The following is a 17,038-nucleotide window of genomic DNA, read 5'->3' on the forward strand; positions in this document are numbered from 1 at the left end:
CACAGACCGTATAAGTCTGCCCAGCACTATCCCCGCCTCCCAACCACCAGCCCCGCCTCCCGATCTTGACTAAGCTCCTGAAGATCCATTCCTTCGGCACAGGATTCCTTTATGCTTATCCCACGCATGTTTGAATTCCGTTACCGTTTTCATTTCCACCACCTGCGGGAGGGCATTCCAAGCATCCACTACTCTCTCCGTGAAAAAAATACTTCCTGACATTTTTCTTGAGTCTGCCCCCCTTCAATCTCATTTCATGTCCTCTCGTTCTACCACCTTCCCATTATGAATCTGAGTTTCTCTTTTCTCTTGTTCCAGTTCACTCTGCTTGCTCAATATCATGAAATCAAGCAGTAAAACCATGAACATTAATGTTCTATAAGATTAGATTTTCTCTTCATCTCTGTAGAATGAAGAAATCTCTGACAAATGCACATTATGGTGTAATGTCTCTTATTCTATCCTTTTGTCCTTAGCATTCAGACTGTAAATTTTTTGGGTACAGCATTACAGTAATGGATTTATTTTTCTCTCTCTTTAACATTAAGTGAACTTGTAGGGTGCAATTGCATGATTCTTTTGGAAGAGTTGGATATGATACCCTAGATCAGTGCTTCTCAACCCTGTTCTGGAGACACCTTTCCAGTCAGGATTTCAGGATCAGCACAATGAGTATGAGTGAGAAAGATCTGTATAGAATAGGTCTTGCCTGTATGCTGTTTCATCTCATATATATATTCAATGGGGTGATCCTGGAAACCCAACTGGCTTGGTGTGCCTTCAGGTGAGGGTTGAGCAGCCCTGCCCTAGAATATAATGCAGTAAAAAAAGAAGGGAAATTGTTAAACAGAGAGAGAACCCCATTCAGTTTACCCAGAAAAGTCCCAGATATTAAAAGAAAGAAAAAGGAAAGAATTGAAGCGGTGCAAAGAAAAGCTACAAGGATGGTAAGGGATTTGCGTTACAAGACGTGTGAGGAGAGACTTGCTGACCTGAACATGTATACCCTGGAGGAAAGGAGAAACGGGTGATATGATACAGACGTTCAAATATTTGAAAGGTATTAATCCGCAAACGAATCTTTTCAAGAGATGGGAGGGCAGTAGAACGAGAGGGCATGAAATGAGATTGAAGGGGGGGGGCAGACTCAAGAAAAATGTCAGGAAGTATTTTTTCACGGAGAGGGTGGTGGATGCTTGGAATGCCCTCCCGCGGGAGGTGGTGGAGATGAAAATGGTAACGGAATTCAAACATGCGTGGGATAAACATAAAGGAATCCTGTTCAGAAGGAATGGATCCTCAGGAGCTTAGCCTAGAATGGGTGGCAGAGCCGGTGGTTGGGAGGCGGGGCTAGTGCTGGGCAGACTTATACGGTCTGTGCCAGAGCCGGTGGTGGGAGGCGGGGAACAGTGCTGGGCAAGCTTATATGGTCTGTGCCAGAGCCGGTGGTGGGAGGCGGGGCTGGTGGTTGGGAGGCGGGGATAGTGCTGGCCAGACTTGTACGGTCTGTACCAGAGCCGGTGGTTGGGAGGAGGGGCAGGTGGTTGGGAGGCAGGGATAGTGCTGGGCAGACTTATACGGTCTGTGCCCTGAAAATGACAGGTACAAATCAAGGTAAGGTATACACAAAAACTAGCACACATGAGTTTATTTTGTTGGGCAGACTGGATGGACCGTGCAGGCCTTTTTCTGCCGTCATCTACTATGTTACTATAATTAAAGGGAGAAAAGGTGAGTTCTTGAACTAATATTTCAGATTAATCAGAACTCCCCTTAACAACAACAACAACAAAAATCTCGTTAACCAGTCTTTGATGCATCTGTAAGATAACCTGTAATGCCCTTTTAAAGGCTTTCTCTGGGTACAGCTTAAGTGGTTCCTGCATAAAAATTATATAATCAAACTTTATGAATAAAATATTTGGGGGGGGGGGGTGGGGGAAGTATTTTAACTGCAGGATGAGGGCCACATTTCAAGGAGACCCAGTACATGAAATACAGCCTTCATAAATGAAAAGAGATCCATTCTAAATCTAATGGGTTCATTCTATCTACCTGTTATCTCTGAGGAAGTCATCTGGTGAAACACCTTCTTCCTTGAGAGGACTGGAGCTTTAACCAGTAATGAAGAACAAAATTCAATCTCATCTGAATCTTCGTATCTCTTCTTACCCAGTAGCACGAATTATTACACTTAATCTTTGGAGCCTCAAATTTGCTGCCTTACTTCCATAAAGGCATTATGGCATAAAGGCATTCTTTAAGTATTTTCAGACCACTATTTAAACAGATATATACATTTAGCCTCTGCTGCTAAACGTATGTGCCTCTATCTGTGAATTTGCAACAGCACTATGTGGATAATTAATGCTGAGCCAGAGAGAGCTTTTCACCTAACTATGGAGCCCATTCTCATAACTAACATCAGTGTTAAAAAGCACAAAATGGCAGATGAAATTTAATGTGGATAAATGCAAAGTGATGCACATTGGGAAGAATAATCTGAGTCATAGTTACCTGATGCTAGGGTCCACCTTGGGGGGGTCAGCACTCAAGAAAAAGATCTGGGTGTCATTGTAGATAATACGCTGAAATCTTCTGCCCAGTGTGCAGTGGCAGCCAAAAAAGCAAACAGGATTATTAGGAAAGGGATGGTGAATAAGACCCAAAATACTGTAATGCCTCTGTATTGCTCCATGGTGTGACTGCACCTTGAGTATTGAGTTCTGTTTGCCGTATCTCAAAAAAGATATAGCAGAATTCGAAAAGGTTCAAAGAAGAGTGACCAAAATGATGATGGGGATGGAACTCCTCTTGTATGAGGAAAGGCTAAAGAGGTTAGGGCTCTTCAGCTTGGAAAAGAAAAGACTGGCGGGGGGGGGGGGGGGGGGGGGGGGGGGAGGATATGATTGAGGTCTACAAAGTCCTGACTGGTGTAGAATTAGAAGATGTAAATCAATTTTTTTACTTGTTCCAAAAGTATAAAGACTAGGGGACGCTCGAGGTTACATGGAAATACTTCTAAAACAAATTGGAGGACATATTTTTCACGAATGAATTGTTAAGCTCTGGAACTCTTTGTCGGAGGATATAGTAACAGCAGTTAGCGTTTCTGGGTTTAAAAAAAGTTTGGACAAGTTCCTGGAGGAAAAGTCTGTAGTCTACTATTGAGACATATATGGCGAGGGAACTGCTTGCCCTGGAATTTATAGCATGGAATGTTGCTATGATTTGGGTTTCTGCCAGGTACTTGTGACCTGGTTTTGCCACTGTTGGAAACAGGATACTGGGCTAGATGGACCATTGGTCTGACCCAGTATGGCTACTCTTATGTTCTTATGTAGTAAAAGTGCATTAAAATTACATGACTATCCACATGTTTAATATGACGTTTACAGCTTTTTTGTACTATTCAGTAAAGGGGATTAATGACCTTTAGTAAATAGCATGTTAAAGCCCCACAGTAACATGCAAAAACTTTTACAGTAAAAGCTTAATTAAGTTTTGTGTTACTGGCGGCATTAATGTAGTTTTCCACCTATGCTATATGCAAATGAACTGGTTAGTTCAAGTCTGCATTTTTAATCACTCATTTCAGTGCTAAAGTCTGAGTTATTGGAGAAAGAAATCAGTGTTAACAGTAATATGAATGTTTAACATACAGTGGTGGAAATAAGTATTTGATCCCTTGCTGATTTTGTAAGTTTGCCCACTGACAAAGACATGAGCAGCCCATAATTGAAGGGTAGGTTATTGGTAACAGTGAGAGATAGCACATCACAAATTAAATCCGGAAAATCACATTGTGGAAAGTATATGAATTTATTTGCATTCTGCAGAGGGAAATAAGTATTTAATCCCTCTGGCAAACAAGACCTAATACTTGGTGGCAAAACCCTTGTTGGCAAGCACAGCGGTCAGACGTCTTCTGTAGTTGATGATGAGGTTTGCACACATGTCAGGAGGAATTTTGGTCCACTCCTCTTTGCAGATCATCTCTAAATCATTAAGAGTTCTGGGCTGTCGCTTGGCAACTCGCAGCTTCAGCTCCCTCCATAAGTTTTCAATGGGATTAAGGTCTGGTGACTGGCTAGGCCACTCCATGACCCTAATGTGCTTCTTCCTGAGCCACTCCTTTGTTGCCTTGGCTGTATGTTTTGGGTCATTGTCGTGCTGGAAGACCCAGCCACGACCCATTTTTAAGGCCCTGGCGGAGGGAAGGAGGTTGTCACTCAGAATTGTATGGTACATGGCCCCATCCATTCTCCCATTGATGCGGTGAAGTAGTCCTGTGCCCTTAGCAGAGAAACACCCCCAAAACATAACATTTCCACCTCCATGCTTGACAGTGGGGACGGTGTTCTTTGGGTCATAGGCAGCATTTCTCTTCCTCCAAACACGGCGAGTTGAGTTCATGCCAAAGAGCTCAATTTTTGTCTCATCTGACCACAGCACCTTCTCCCAATCACTCTCGGCATCATCCAGGTGTTCACTGGCAAACTTCAGACGGGCCGTCACATGTGCCTTCCGGAGCAGGGGGACCTTGCGGGCACTGCAGGATTGCAATCCGTTATGTCGTAATGTGTTACCAATGGTTTTCGTGGTGACAGTGGTCCCAGCTGCCTTGAGATCATTGACAAGTTCCCCCCTTGTAGTTGTAGGCTGATTTCTAACCTTCCTCATGATCAAGGATACCCCACGAGGTGAGATTTTGCGTGGAGCCCCAGATCTTTGTCGATTGACAGTCATTTTGTACTTCTTCCATTTTCTTACTATGGCACCAACAGTTGTCTCCTTCTCGCCCAGCGTCTTACTGATGGTTTTGTAGCCCATTCCAGCCTTGTGCAGGTGTATGATCTTGTCCCTGACATCCTTAGACAGCTCCTTGCTCTTGGCCATTTTGTAGAGGTTAGAGTCTGACTGATTCACTGAGTCTGTGGACAGGTGTCTTTCATACAGGTGACCATTGCCGACAGCTGTCTGTCATGCAGGTAACGAGTTGATTTGGAGCATCTACCTGGTCTGTAGGGGCCAGATCTCTTACTGGTTGGTGGGGGATCAAATACTTATTTCCCTCTGCAGAATGCAAATAAATTCATATACTTTCCACAATGTGATTTTCCGGATTTAATTTGTGATGTGCTATCTCTCACTGTTACCAATAACCTACCCTTCAATTATGGGCTGCTCATGTCTTTGTCAGTGGGCAAACTTACAAAATCAGCAAGGGATCAAATACTTATTTCCACCACTGTACATCTGGTACCACTGCAAGTGTTTAGCATGTATTGATGCCATTTAGTAAATAGGACCCTTTGGAATCCAAGAAAAATATGCTGTCCAGCTAATGGTTTTAGAATTCTGCCAGGTTTGCTGTCTCTTATTTATCAGAGTAGACTGTGATATATTTTTAAAGAACCAGCAGAAACTTCCCAGACCGTTTGGATCCATTCTTCAGCTGCTTCTTTATTTAGAACATCATGAGTTACCTAGATTTTTCTCTCCAGGACTTAATCCAACTATTAGAACTTCACCTTTTCTCTTTTGTGAAATGCAGCTGAATGCCATGGCAAACAGAGCTGCTGGCAAAGGATACGAGAATGAGGATAATTACGTCAACATTCGCTTTCAGTTCATTGGTATCGAAAACATCCATGTTATGCGGAACAGTCTGCAGAAACTCCTGGAAGGTATGGTGAAGCTTGGCTTGGTTTCCCAGCTCCTGCAGCCAGCATGTGGGGGAGCTCGTACATGGGATGTGCATATAGCAGCAGCACAGGACGGAGGTTGGAGAGAGCTCAGGCTGTGGCCTAGGAGTGGCCTCTGACCAAACTGAAGGGAGAGTTTCAGGAATTTTGAAGGGAGCCACCTACACAAAGGTGTAGATGGGTGGAGAAAAAGTGTGGAACTATATTTTTATGGCACTTGATGAGAGCCAGAGAGAAAGGAGGGAAAAAAAAGAGGTGGCAAGTTGAAAGAAAAAAATGGTTAAAAATATTGCAGCTATGTAGAGCAATTTTCGAAAGATTTTCTGTCTGCAGCAGACAGCATTGAAATTTGTGGCATCTTCTTCCTTTGTGTACATTTATCTCTGCAACCTTTGAACAATTGTATGCCACTCTAGGCATTTCTTTATGGCTTGACTACATAGGGTTGGGGCCTATATGTCACAGAAGAGAGGATTATAGAAGCAGGAGCCTTTGAGCTTTTTCTGTTTGCAACCTTAGCAAATAGTGATGGGGAGTGGGTTTTTTTTTTGTGTTCTCTTCCTCCTGATGCCTAGAAGGCTAATTTTTCAAAGTCGTTTCCCCAGTTGGGTTGAAAACTAGCCCCTCTGCCTGGCTAACAGCATGCACACTTTTAGCTGGGTTAAAAAGCAGCATTGTTTAGGTCAGGGGAGAAAAACAGCACTTGTATGTGGGCATTTCAGATGTATGCGAGATACTTTTATCTCTGCTCAGCTACTCTCATAAATAAATAACATGTTCTCATTACACAGGCTTTTTGGTGTGCAGACATGTCTGCTAACTGTTTCTGTTTGAAAACTGACTGTCGTGTGTAAGGTAAAATGTGCCTAGGTATGTCGCAAACATTGCAGGCTGTGAAAAATTCCTCCTGCCTATTGGTTCTGCAACCAAATATATAAGTATACTTAACCCAGCGCAAAAATAATTTTTGTAATAATGGTACATGAATTAACTAACATGAGTAGAAGCTTCGGCAGTGACCCATTTCATTCCGGAACCATTGGCCATCTATTCATTTCTCTTCATCAGCTTCAAATATTTCTCACATTGTAACAAATTTTATTCTCTCAAAATGCTTTAAAGACTTCATAGAAACAAATTTTTTACTTATCTTAAAAAGCTAAAACAAACGTGAAGCAATATCTTTCAAGAAAGATATTCATAAATGCCAGAGAGATGTAGGCGTTTTTCTAAGGACTGTGGCCCTGACGCAACATGGTGAAACATGACATGTTGGCACAGGTCCTCGTCTACTGATGTTATTGCTTCGCGTTGGTTGAAACTTTTTAAGATAAGTAAAAAAAATGTGTTTCTATGAGAAATATTTGAAGCCAATGAAGAGATAAGCGAGTTGTCGAGCAGTGGTTCCAACGTGAAGCAAGTCACTGCCGAGGCTTCTTCTCACATTAGTTAATCCATATACCATTACTACAAAAATTCGCTTGATTAAGTGATCAGGGACATTTTATAGTTAATTTGTCAACTCTGCAAGCCACTGTAAAAGACCAAGCTATGCATGTGTAGTCATGAGGTGATTTTTTTTTCCTCTTGAGTGGGGGAGAAAAGGCAGAATAGTCTTTGGAAACATGTCTGTTAAGAGTTCCATAACTAAACTCAAAATTTCTGTCCTCAGTTAAACAGCAGAGGTAGCTATCGGGCTCATTTTCGAAAGAGGACGTCCATCTTTTGACATAAATCAGAAGATGGACATCCTCCCAGGGATGTCCAAATCGGTATAATCGAAGCTCTATTTAGGACATCTTCAACTGCACTCCGTTGCAAGGACGGCCAAAGTTCAAGGGGGCGTGTTGGAGACGTAGCAAAGGCGGGACTTGGGCGTGCCTAACACTTGGACGTCCTTGACCCATAATTGAAAAAAAACAAGGACGTCCCTGACGAGCACTTAGATGCTTTCACCCAGACCTGTTTTTCTTATGACTAAGGCACAAAAAGGTACCCGAAATGACCAGATGACCACCGGAGGGCAATGGGGATGACCTCCCCTTACTCTCCCAGTGGTCACCAACCCTCTCCCACCCTCAAAAAACATCTTTAAAAATATTTTGTGCCAGCCTCAGATGTCATACTCAGGTCCATGACAGTACTATGCAGGTCCCTGGAGCAGTTTTAGTGGGTGCAGTGCACTTCAGACAGGCGGACCCAGCCCCATCCCCCCCCCCCCCCACACCTGTTACGTTTGTGGAGGAAACAGCGAGCCTTCCAAAACCCACCACAAACCCACTGTACCCACATCTAGGTGCCCCCCTTCATCTCTAAGGGCTATGGTAGTGGTGTACAGTTGTGGGGAGTGGGTTTTGGGGGGGCTCAGCACACAAGGTAAGGGAGCTATGTTCCTGGGAGCAATTTATGAAGTCCAGTCCAGTGCAGTGCCCCCTAGGGTGCCCGGTTGGTCTCCTGGCATGTCAGGGGGACCAGTGCACTACAAATGCTGGCTCCTCCCACGACCAAATGGCTTGCATTTGGTCATTTTTGACATGGATGTCTTTGGTTTCGAAAATCACTGAAAATCAGAAACGTCCATGTCTAGGGATGGTGAAATTTAAGGATTTGGACATCTCTGACGGTATTTTTGAAACGAAAGATAGACGTCCATCTTGTTTTGAAAATACAGGTTTCCCTGCTCCTGGATTTGAACGTTTTGCAAGGATGTCCAAATCGCAACTAGGACTTTGTCCCTTTCGAAAATGCCCCTCTATATCTCTTTCCTGAGATTTCCTAGGTGTGAAAGACAAGTACTTTATGAATTGGGAGTTGGGGCAAGGACAGATTGTTGGACCCTGTGACTTAGGACGATCTTAAAGGTAGAAAAACTGAAGCTGCAGTGGGTTAACATGGTGGAGATGTACTGGCATATTTTTGTTACCACCTTGTAATTATGAGATGGGATGTTTTTGACCGAACTCTCTGTCCACTTAATGCTCTCATTTCTCTGTTAGTGTGTGAAACAAGATCTCTGTCCATGAGTGACTTTCTGACAGGCTTGGAGAACTCTGGCTGGCTACGGCATATTAAAGCTGTCATGGATGCAGGAGTCTTTCTAGCAAAGGTGAGCCACCTAATGAACACAACCATTCTTGCTCAACCAAAAAAAACCCACAAAAACCTGCTTTACTACTTTAGTTGAAGCTAGAAAATAGGACAAAAATGCCAGTGAGCAAGAAAGGAGCATGTGTCTTACAAATCTTTAGCAGTGCTGTTCAAGAAAAGAGAATAGAAGTGAAATAAAAAGCATATCTATCCTCTCCTGTTTTCTCGTCCTGGCAGGCGGTGAAAGATGAAAAGGCCAGTGTGTTAGTTCACTGCTCAGACGGATGGGACCGCACAGCACAAGTTTGCTCGGTGGCAAGTCTTCTCCTCGATCCATATTACAGGACTTTTAAAGGGCTAATGGTAAGGAGTGAAGTTTCAAACTATGGCTGTACTGAAGATTCAATTAGTCTCCGATTACGTTCGAATTTGGACGAATAGTGATTTGAATTCAAATACGAATAAACCAGGGCTGTACAGTGCTAAATCCTGCTGAAATAAACACTTGATCTCTGATTTCACATTGCTTCTTTCATTTGTTATGTTAAAGCTTAATGCTCATTATTTGGTAGTCGCATTCAACCAAATAATAATTTTCTTATTCGGCCAAATAGTAAAATATGCTATTCGGTACAGCTCTGTTTCAAATAGTTCATGTCTTAAAACAAAACATCCCAGGAACACCTACACATTTATGTGAAAATCTTTAGCTTGCCTCTGGTGATCCAGCAAGTGAGGTTTTTGTGTGTTCTCTGTACTCTTAGCCCTTCACAATATGTTAACATGCCAGGGCCCAATCTACAGCTGAAGCCAATCACTGTAAGGTGGAAAATTGCTTCCTATCCTGGCTACCACGGTTATTTTGAGAGAGTGTAGCTATGTAATGGTGCACTGGGGGTGGGAAGCACATCCAGGTTGCTGCGGTAGCCCAGTGGTACTTCTTCCTTAGCGAGCGGTAAGCCTGCAGTGGGCTTACCGCTTCTTTGTAAAAGGGGGCCCTTAACCCTCCATTGCCCCAGGTACGCAAACTTGGATTGTGAGCCCACTAGGGACAGAGAAAGTACCTGCATAAAATGTGTACGGCGCTGTGTACGTCTAGTAGCACTGTAGAAATGATTAGTAGTAGTAGCTGGTCTGTATAATAATGCATTCCTCCTGTAATGATGTTATTCAACAGTTGGAACTGGGAAACAGGTATTGAAAGGGACTTAGGTGAGTCTTTTTCCATGCAGCCTTCTTTAGCAGTATCTTGGTTTGTATTTCTTAGGGCCGTGGCAACGTGGCCAACAGCTGTCAGTTTTATTCACATTCCAGTTTTCTACATGTCTGTCTTTTGGAGCATTGCACTGTGTTTTCAGGAGCCTAGTATATCACGTCTCTTCACAATCCAGACCAGTCTGGATTCCTTCCTAGTATTTTCAGAAGCTAGGCCTTTCAGCTTCTGGACTGAACAGGTCAATTGGACCACTAACTCATAAAATAAACCTAACCTTCCTCTCAGAATAAATGAAAGATGTCAGCAAGTGAGAAAAATGTGGTAAGGAATACGTAGAGGAGTCCAGATCCCTTCTTTCTTATTATCCCTTTGTGGAGATTTCCATGGGACTGAAGATATATTCTATTGGTGACAATTTACTTTAATAAATCATTTTGTTCCATTGTTTTGTCATTTGAAATACTGTTGGTAGCATGCTGCATGGGGGACCCTTATAAGGTGAACACAAGAAAAATCTGTTCCAGGTGAAGTATCATTTAAAGATTTGTTAACAGATAAATAATTCTTGGAATCTTGCTTAGGTTCTGTAATCTGTCAGATCAAAGATCCAAAGTGTGGTTGAGACCATAGGAGACATTAGCCATAGAGGCTATATCAACTTCAGGGCAGGATGGGCCAAGCTTCCACGTACTGACTCCTGATGAAGGCTTGATAGCCAAAACACAGCCCGTGTTAGGTCCATCCACACAGCATATGTACTGGATTCCGAGAGCTGTGTATCTGTTAATACATTTTTAATTGATACTTCACCTGGAACAGACTTTTCTTGTGGTCACCTCCACCCTTTGTGCTGTTCTGCTATGATTTGTGGAAGTGTTTGGTTTTCTGTTTCTTTTTGGACCCTTATAGGGTGAAGCGTGCATTACTTTTTTACTTCTGTCTCCATCGGCTGGTCGATGGACATAACCCACAGATTCTGGACTGATCTGGTGGGACTAAAAGAGGAAAAATTAGCAGGGAAAACCTAATTTATCCATAACCCTTCTGGGTTGTACCACTTCGGCACTCTTCTTAGCTTTTAAATCGAGAGGCCCATCACAGATTGAAAACAGTCCACAGTACAAGATGTTATTGGATTCTATTAACTTCTTTTTAAAATAATTTTTAAATAAAAAAAAGAACACTACAGTTTAGCCATCCTCATTTTGTTCTGCATTTCTCAAGTGGGGTGTCACGTCACAAGCCAATTGGAAGTATTTTACAAGCCAGTATTGTAACCTAGCCCATCACTTTGGTGTCTGTTCTAAATGTCAGAGCTACTCTTATCAACCTTGAGAGTTCCAGCAGGGATTGAAAAAAGCTGCCATTTCATTCACTGTTGTATAGCGTATATAATAACATGGCTCAGAGCACAGGGCCCAGCTTGCCAACAGTTCCTTCCTTTTTCTGCAAACACCTCTGATGAACCAAGCTCCTGTCTTTTTTTTTTTTGGGGGGGGGGGGCTATTCCTGCATGTTTGATATTAACTCTATTGTGCTGTTTAGATTACTGAGATTCAGAACTTGCAGTATGGGGGGGAGGGGATTCTTATTTGTCAAGACATTGCTAGCAAAACATTCCTTGACTGTTACTATTATGAACCTTGTTTCCTTAGCATGCTTATCAGACCAAACCAGGCCTATCCAGAATTTGTGTGTGTGTGGGGGGGGGGGGGGGGGGGGGGGGGGGGGGTGGAGGGGTTCTGTCAGCCAACGGATGGAGACAGAGAAATAAGTGTTCTATGTGATTCAACCTTTAAGAGCACTGTACAGCCTTAGGTACTTAGTATTTTTCAGTCTCCAGCAGATGAATGAATGACCATGCAGTCCCCTAGGTTGGTCAATGAAATAGCTGCTAAGCTAGTTGAGAAGCTAGACTTGAGTTGAGCTAAGGGGCTACCTTCATAAGGTCTGGGCTCCATACAGCTTATGAAAAATGGCTAGTTCAGAGGCCAACATTAGTAGTGCTTTCCATAGTGGTGTTCTAGTTTTATACCATCAAGTTTCTTTTGAGTTTGTGTTTTCTTCAGCAGATTACCCTTTCTAAATTGTTTGAGTATAACATATGGACGTGAGTACATAAAGTATGACTCAAGTGGTAGGGATAACATGTAATCCATTAATTTGCCAGTTGAAGTACTGAGTAACTAAGACTGTGCAGTGCTCTTAAGGGGCAAATCACACACAACTTTTATTTCTGTCTCCATCCGCTGGCTGGACACAACTCGTGGGTTCTGAACTGGTCTGTTGGGATTAAAGGAACAAAAATTAGCAGGTATGATCTATTGTCTCCTTTGCTCTTCTAACTTTGCCTGTACGTCCTATTAAATATCTAATATTCATTTTCTTAAAATTAGCCTGTAAAACCGCATTATGTTCATTTAAAGGTGGTATAACAAGTACTGAAGTAAACAGACATAGCTCATTTTGAGACTGACGATGGCTAGTCATCCAGGCGTACAGTTTCCTTTTATGTTGTGAAATGAAATAAAAAACAAGTGCATGCCACTTACCCTGTTTCCATTTTTCTCTCTCAATGGACATTAAGGTTTTAATTGAAAAAGAATGGATCTCGGTGGGCCACAAGTTCTCACAAAGGTATGTGTCATCCAACTGGAAATACTTGTAAAACAAATAGGAGGAAATATTTTTTCACTCAAAGAATAGTTAAGCTCTGGAACTCGCTGCCTGAGGATGTGGTAACAACGCTTTGCATATCTGGGTTTAAAAAAGGCTTGGAAAAGTCCATAGTCTGTTATTGAGATAGACATGGGGAAGCCACTGCTTGCCCTGGGATAGGTAGCATGGAATGTTGCTACTCTCTGGGATTCTGCCAGGTACTTAGACAGGATACTGGGCTAGAGGGATTCTGCCAGGTACTTAGACAGGATACTGGGCTAGATGGACCATTGGTCTGACTCAGTATGGTTATTCTTACGAGCTTATGATGATGGAAAGGGGGACGTGGATCCTGTAGGGAGCAGGTCAGCATGCAGAGCTAACTTCTCTTGTTTTACCTTGACCAATAAGTGAATGAGATTGGCACTTAAGGAATAATTTACACTTTTCCTTCATATAGGGGTGTGTATATATGGAGGGTGGGGGGGGGGGGGGGGGCTACAGAGATGAGGCCGGGGAAAAGAGATGAGCAAAGGATCATACAGAATGAAGATTAGAATTCAGAAGTCCCAGGAGCTCTCCTGGCTTCATACCTCACTGTCTCTTGTTTCCTAAATTTTTTTTTTTCTAATTGAACCTGCTCAGACTAAAGCTGTGAATTGGCTTTAAGTTTGGTAAGACTTGGCAGAACTCCATGTGTCTCCATGTCAAAATAGCTGCCACGAATTTCAGCGTCAGTCTGACGAGACTGCTGCTGGAGGTCGTGGCTGCTGTTTTGGAATTGGAGCCAGCACATGTAGGAGTGACTAGTCATTAGACCACTAGGGTGGTAGGGTTAGATCCTTTGGGGGGGGGGGGGGGGGGGGATATGGCTGGGTCCAGGAAGGGGCTTCTGTTCAGGATGTGGAGGGAAGAAGGAAGTCAGAGCTCTTTCATTTCGGGCTGGGGAAGAAGGGAGAGAACAACGAGACACAGCACAAAACCGGCGGAGCCAGTGGGGAGGAAGAGGGGTTGGTGGTTGGGAGGCGAGGATAGTGGTGGGCAGACTTATACGGTCTGTGCCAGAGCCAGTGGTGGGAGGCGGGACTGGTGGTTGGGAGGCGGGGTATAGTGCTGGGCAGACTTATACGGTCTGTGCCCTGAAAAAGACAGGTACAAATCAAGTTAAGGTATACACATATGAGTTTATCTTGTTGGGCAGACTGGATGGACCGTGCAGGTCTTTTTCTGCTGTCATCTACTATGTTACTAAGTTACTGTCGAATATAAACCTGTTACCCTCCCAAGTGGCTTCTGAGACTAAACAGATGAGCTGTTCTGCCCCTCGTAGAGCTCACATCATACATATTTTAGCATCCTGGGAGGGATAGCATGTGCCCACAGACACCCAGGGTCTAGGACAGATGTGCACCGGATCACTGTTTTTTTTTTTTCTAGCAGTGCAGTTTTCCTACTCTGCATTTAGATTTTTAACTGTTTACATCTCTGCAGATGTGGCCACCTGGATGGCGACCCAAAGGAGGTGTCCCCCATCTTCACACAGTTTGTGGAATGTGTCTGGCAACTCATGCAACAATTTCCTTGTGCATTTGAGTTCAATGAGCGCTTCCTGCTTGAAATCCATGACCATGTTTTCTCCTGCCAGTTCGGGAACTTCATTGGAAACTCTCACAAAGAGCGGGAGGATCTGGGGTAAGTCCAGGTTCCATCACAGGTTTCTTTAAACCTTTCTGTTAATGCTTAAAAACTGCTTTTTGACTCCTATAATAAATAGTTTTTCTTCATTCATAACCTGAAAAGTCTTGCTTGATTACTGGATCCTGAAATGTTAAGGCAGAGAAAGAGTTGTTGATGGGAGGAGATAATGCAATGCACAGGAAATAAACCTTTTTTTTAGTGGCCAATCCAATCTAGCAGAAGATTGGATTGGCCACTGTTGGAAACAGGATACCGGGCTAGATGGACCATTTGTCTGACCCAGTATGGCTGTTCTTAGGTCACAGAATGCAGCTGTAATGCTAGCAGTAGCATCAGGAAATTTTTTCACCAGAAAAAAAGGGGTGGTGGATGCATGTTGCAGCCTCCTAAGGAATTTATAAAAACATGAGATAAGCACGGAAGGTAACCAGGTTGTGAAGGGAAAGGCAGAGGTCAACTGGGGGGTTTTAATATTGCATCAGGAAGTGATTTAGGCAGAGACAAGATCAACCTCTGTCTCTGCCTGCCATTATATGCTACGTTTCTGTGATTCATACATAATGACATTATTATTTTCTACAGTGTCTTTCAAAAGTCGTATTCCTTGTGGCCCTTCCTACTTAAGAGAAAAGAGGAATTCCTGAATCCCCTGTATACTGGCTTCTTGCCTTCTGCCTATGGTGTGCTTCAGCCTAACACTCTGCCTTTCAGTTTTAAGTAAGTTACATAATCTTTTGAGAAACCGCATGCAGTGAAACACAGATTTTGAAAGAATTCTAACATCTTCAGCATTGTGTACTTCATCCCATTTTCAATATCCCTTTTGTTTTTGAACGAGAGTGCCTGGTCTAAATGGGAAGGAAAAATTTCCTTCCCATCTACGTAGGTAGGCGGGACTTCCCCAGCTTTGGAGTTTTTCCCTCTGAATCTGCAACAGTTCCATGTAAGAAAGAGTTTGGAGTTGTCAAGTATCTTAAGGTTCTATCAGCTTCAGGGGAGGAAGAGGAGGAATCAGGTGGAGGTGGAAGAGAACAGAAGATGTACCTCAGAGTGCAGTGTGGGAAGCAATTGGAGTGTTGAACTGCTCAATTTTGGAGAGACCTGACAAAATAGTGGAGAGTTCTACTTCACATTATGTCCAATTGAGGTAGCATGAAGAGCACTTAAATCAGTAACAAGGGAGCCTAAGTTTGGCTTCTAGAACCTCCCTACCACTTTTTCTGATGTACCATGTTCTCGTCTCCAACTCTGATTGGCACACCAGTAATTCACTCAACTTCTTATCTAATAGTTCCGTTAGATAAGAAGTTGAGTGAATTACTGGTGTGCCGCAGATCATCTTATGAAAAGAACCCGAATTATAGCTACGTCATGCAAGGTTCCACATTAGGAGTTACGGACCAAGAAAGAGATCTGGGTGTCGTTGTCGATAATACACTGAAACCTTCTGCTCAGTGTGCTGCTGCGGCTAGGAAAGCGCATAGAATGTTGGGTATTATTAGGAAAGGTATGGAAAACAGGTGTGAAGATGTTATAATGCCGTTGTATCGCTCCATGGTGCGACCGCACCTTGAGTATTGTGTTCAATTCTGGTCGCCGCATCTCAAGAAAGATAAAGTAGAATTGGAAAAGGTACAGCGAAGGGCGACTAAAATGATAGCGGGGATGGGACGACTTCCCTAAGAAGAAAGACTAAGGAGGCTAGGGCTTTTCAGCTTGAAGACGTGATGGCCGAGGGGAGACATGATAGAGGTATATAAAATATTGAGTGGAGTGGAACAGGTGGATGTGAAGCGTCTGTTCACACTTTCCAAAAATATTAGGAGTAGGGGGCGTGCGATGAAACTACAGAGTAGTAAATTTAAAACAAATCGGAGAAAAGTTTTCTTCACCCAACGCATAATTAAACTCTGGAATTCGTTGCCGGAGAACGAGGTGAAGGTGATTAGCTTAGCAGAGTTTAAAAAGGGGTTAGACGGTTTCCTAAAGGACAAGTTCATAAACCGCTACTAAATGGACTTGGGAAAAATCCACAATTCCAGGAATAACATGTATAGAATGTTTGTACGTTTGGGAAGCTTGCCAGGTGCCCTTGGCCTGGATTGGCCACTGTCGTGGACAGGATGCTGGGCTCGATGGACCTTTGGTCTTTTCCCAGTGTGGCATTACTTATGTACTTATGTACATTTTTCTTTTAATCCATCCACCAGATTCTTCATGATGAAAATGACTGTATCCATTGCCACACCTAGCCAGATAGTATCAACTGCCAACCTCTGCCCAGCAGTAGGGCACTATCAACCAGGACAAAGGCACTGAACAGAGTGGCACAGTCATCTTGTAGTTAGAGGAGTGGGTTAAGAACCAGAGGATCCTGGTTCAAATCCCACTGCAGCTCCTTGTGATCTTGGGCAAATCACTTAACCCTCCACTGCTTGTGGTACAAACAGACTGTAAACCCTCCAGGGACAGGGAAATACCTTCTGTACCTGATTGTAACTCACCTTGAGCTATAGTACAACAGAAAAAGTTGTAATCCAAGAAATAGAGCCATTAACACTGAATCATTACTGTCCTAGCAATGATCCGTTATTGCCAGAAAGACACTCCCAGAGTGGAGGAGTAGCCTAGTGGTTAGTGCAGCGGACTCTGATTCTGGGGAACTGGGTTC

The 17,038-nt window shown here is 43.2% G+C and overlaps 1 protein-coding gene across 2 annotated transcripts in view; it reads left to right on the forward strand.

Annotated features, from left to right (window-relative positions):
* MTMR8 (myotubularin related protein 8) overlaps positions 1–17,038 on the forward strand; it is a 96,233-nt gene that overhangs the window by 56,238 nt on the left and 22,957 nt on the right. For both annotated transcript variants that reach the window (XR_003942883.1, XM_030210238.1), the window contains exons 7-12: positions 5,558–5,690; positions 8,705–8,814; positions 9,033–9,158; positions 12,599–12,648; positions 14,161–14,361; positions 14,950–15,084. Coding sequence is in view for 1 of the 2 variants with exons in the window: in XM_030210238.1 (XP_030066098.1) it covers positions 5,558–5,690; positions 8,705–8,814; positions 9,033–9,158; positions 12,599–12,648; positions 14,161–14,361; positions 14,950–15,084 (755 nt within the window). In the remaining variant the exon portion in view is untranslated. The remainder of the gene's footprint in view (positions 1–5,557; positions 5,691–8,704; positions 8,815–9,032; positions 9,159–12,598; positions 12,649–14,160; positions 14,362–14,949; positions 15,085–17,038) is intronic.

The sequence above is a fragment of the Microcaecilia unicolor genome, chromosome 7 (genome assembly GCF_901765095.1).
Source record: "Microcaecilia unicolor chromosome 7, aMicUni1.1, whole genome shotgun sequence".
Taxonomy (NCBI): domain Eukaryota; kingdom Metazoa; phylum Chordata; class Amphibia; order Gymnophiona; family Siphonopidae; genus Microcaecilia; species Microcaecilia unicolor.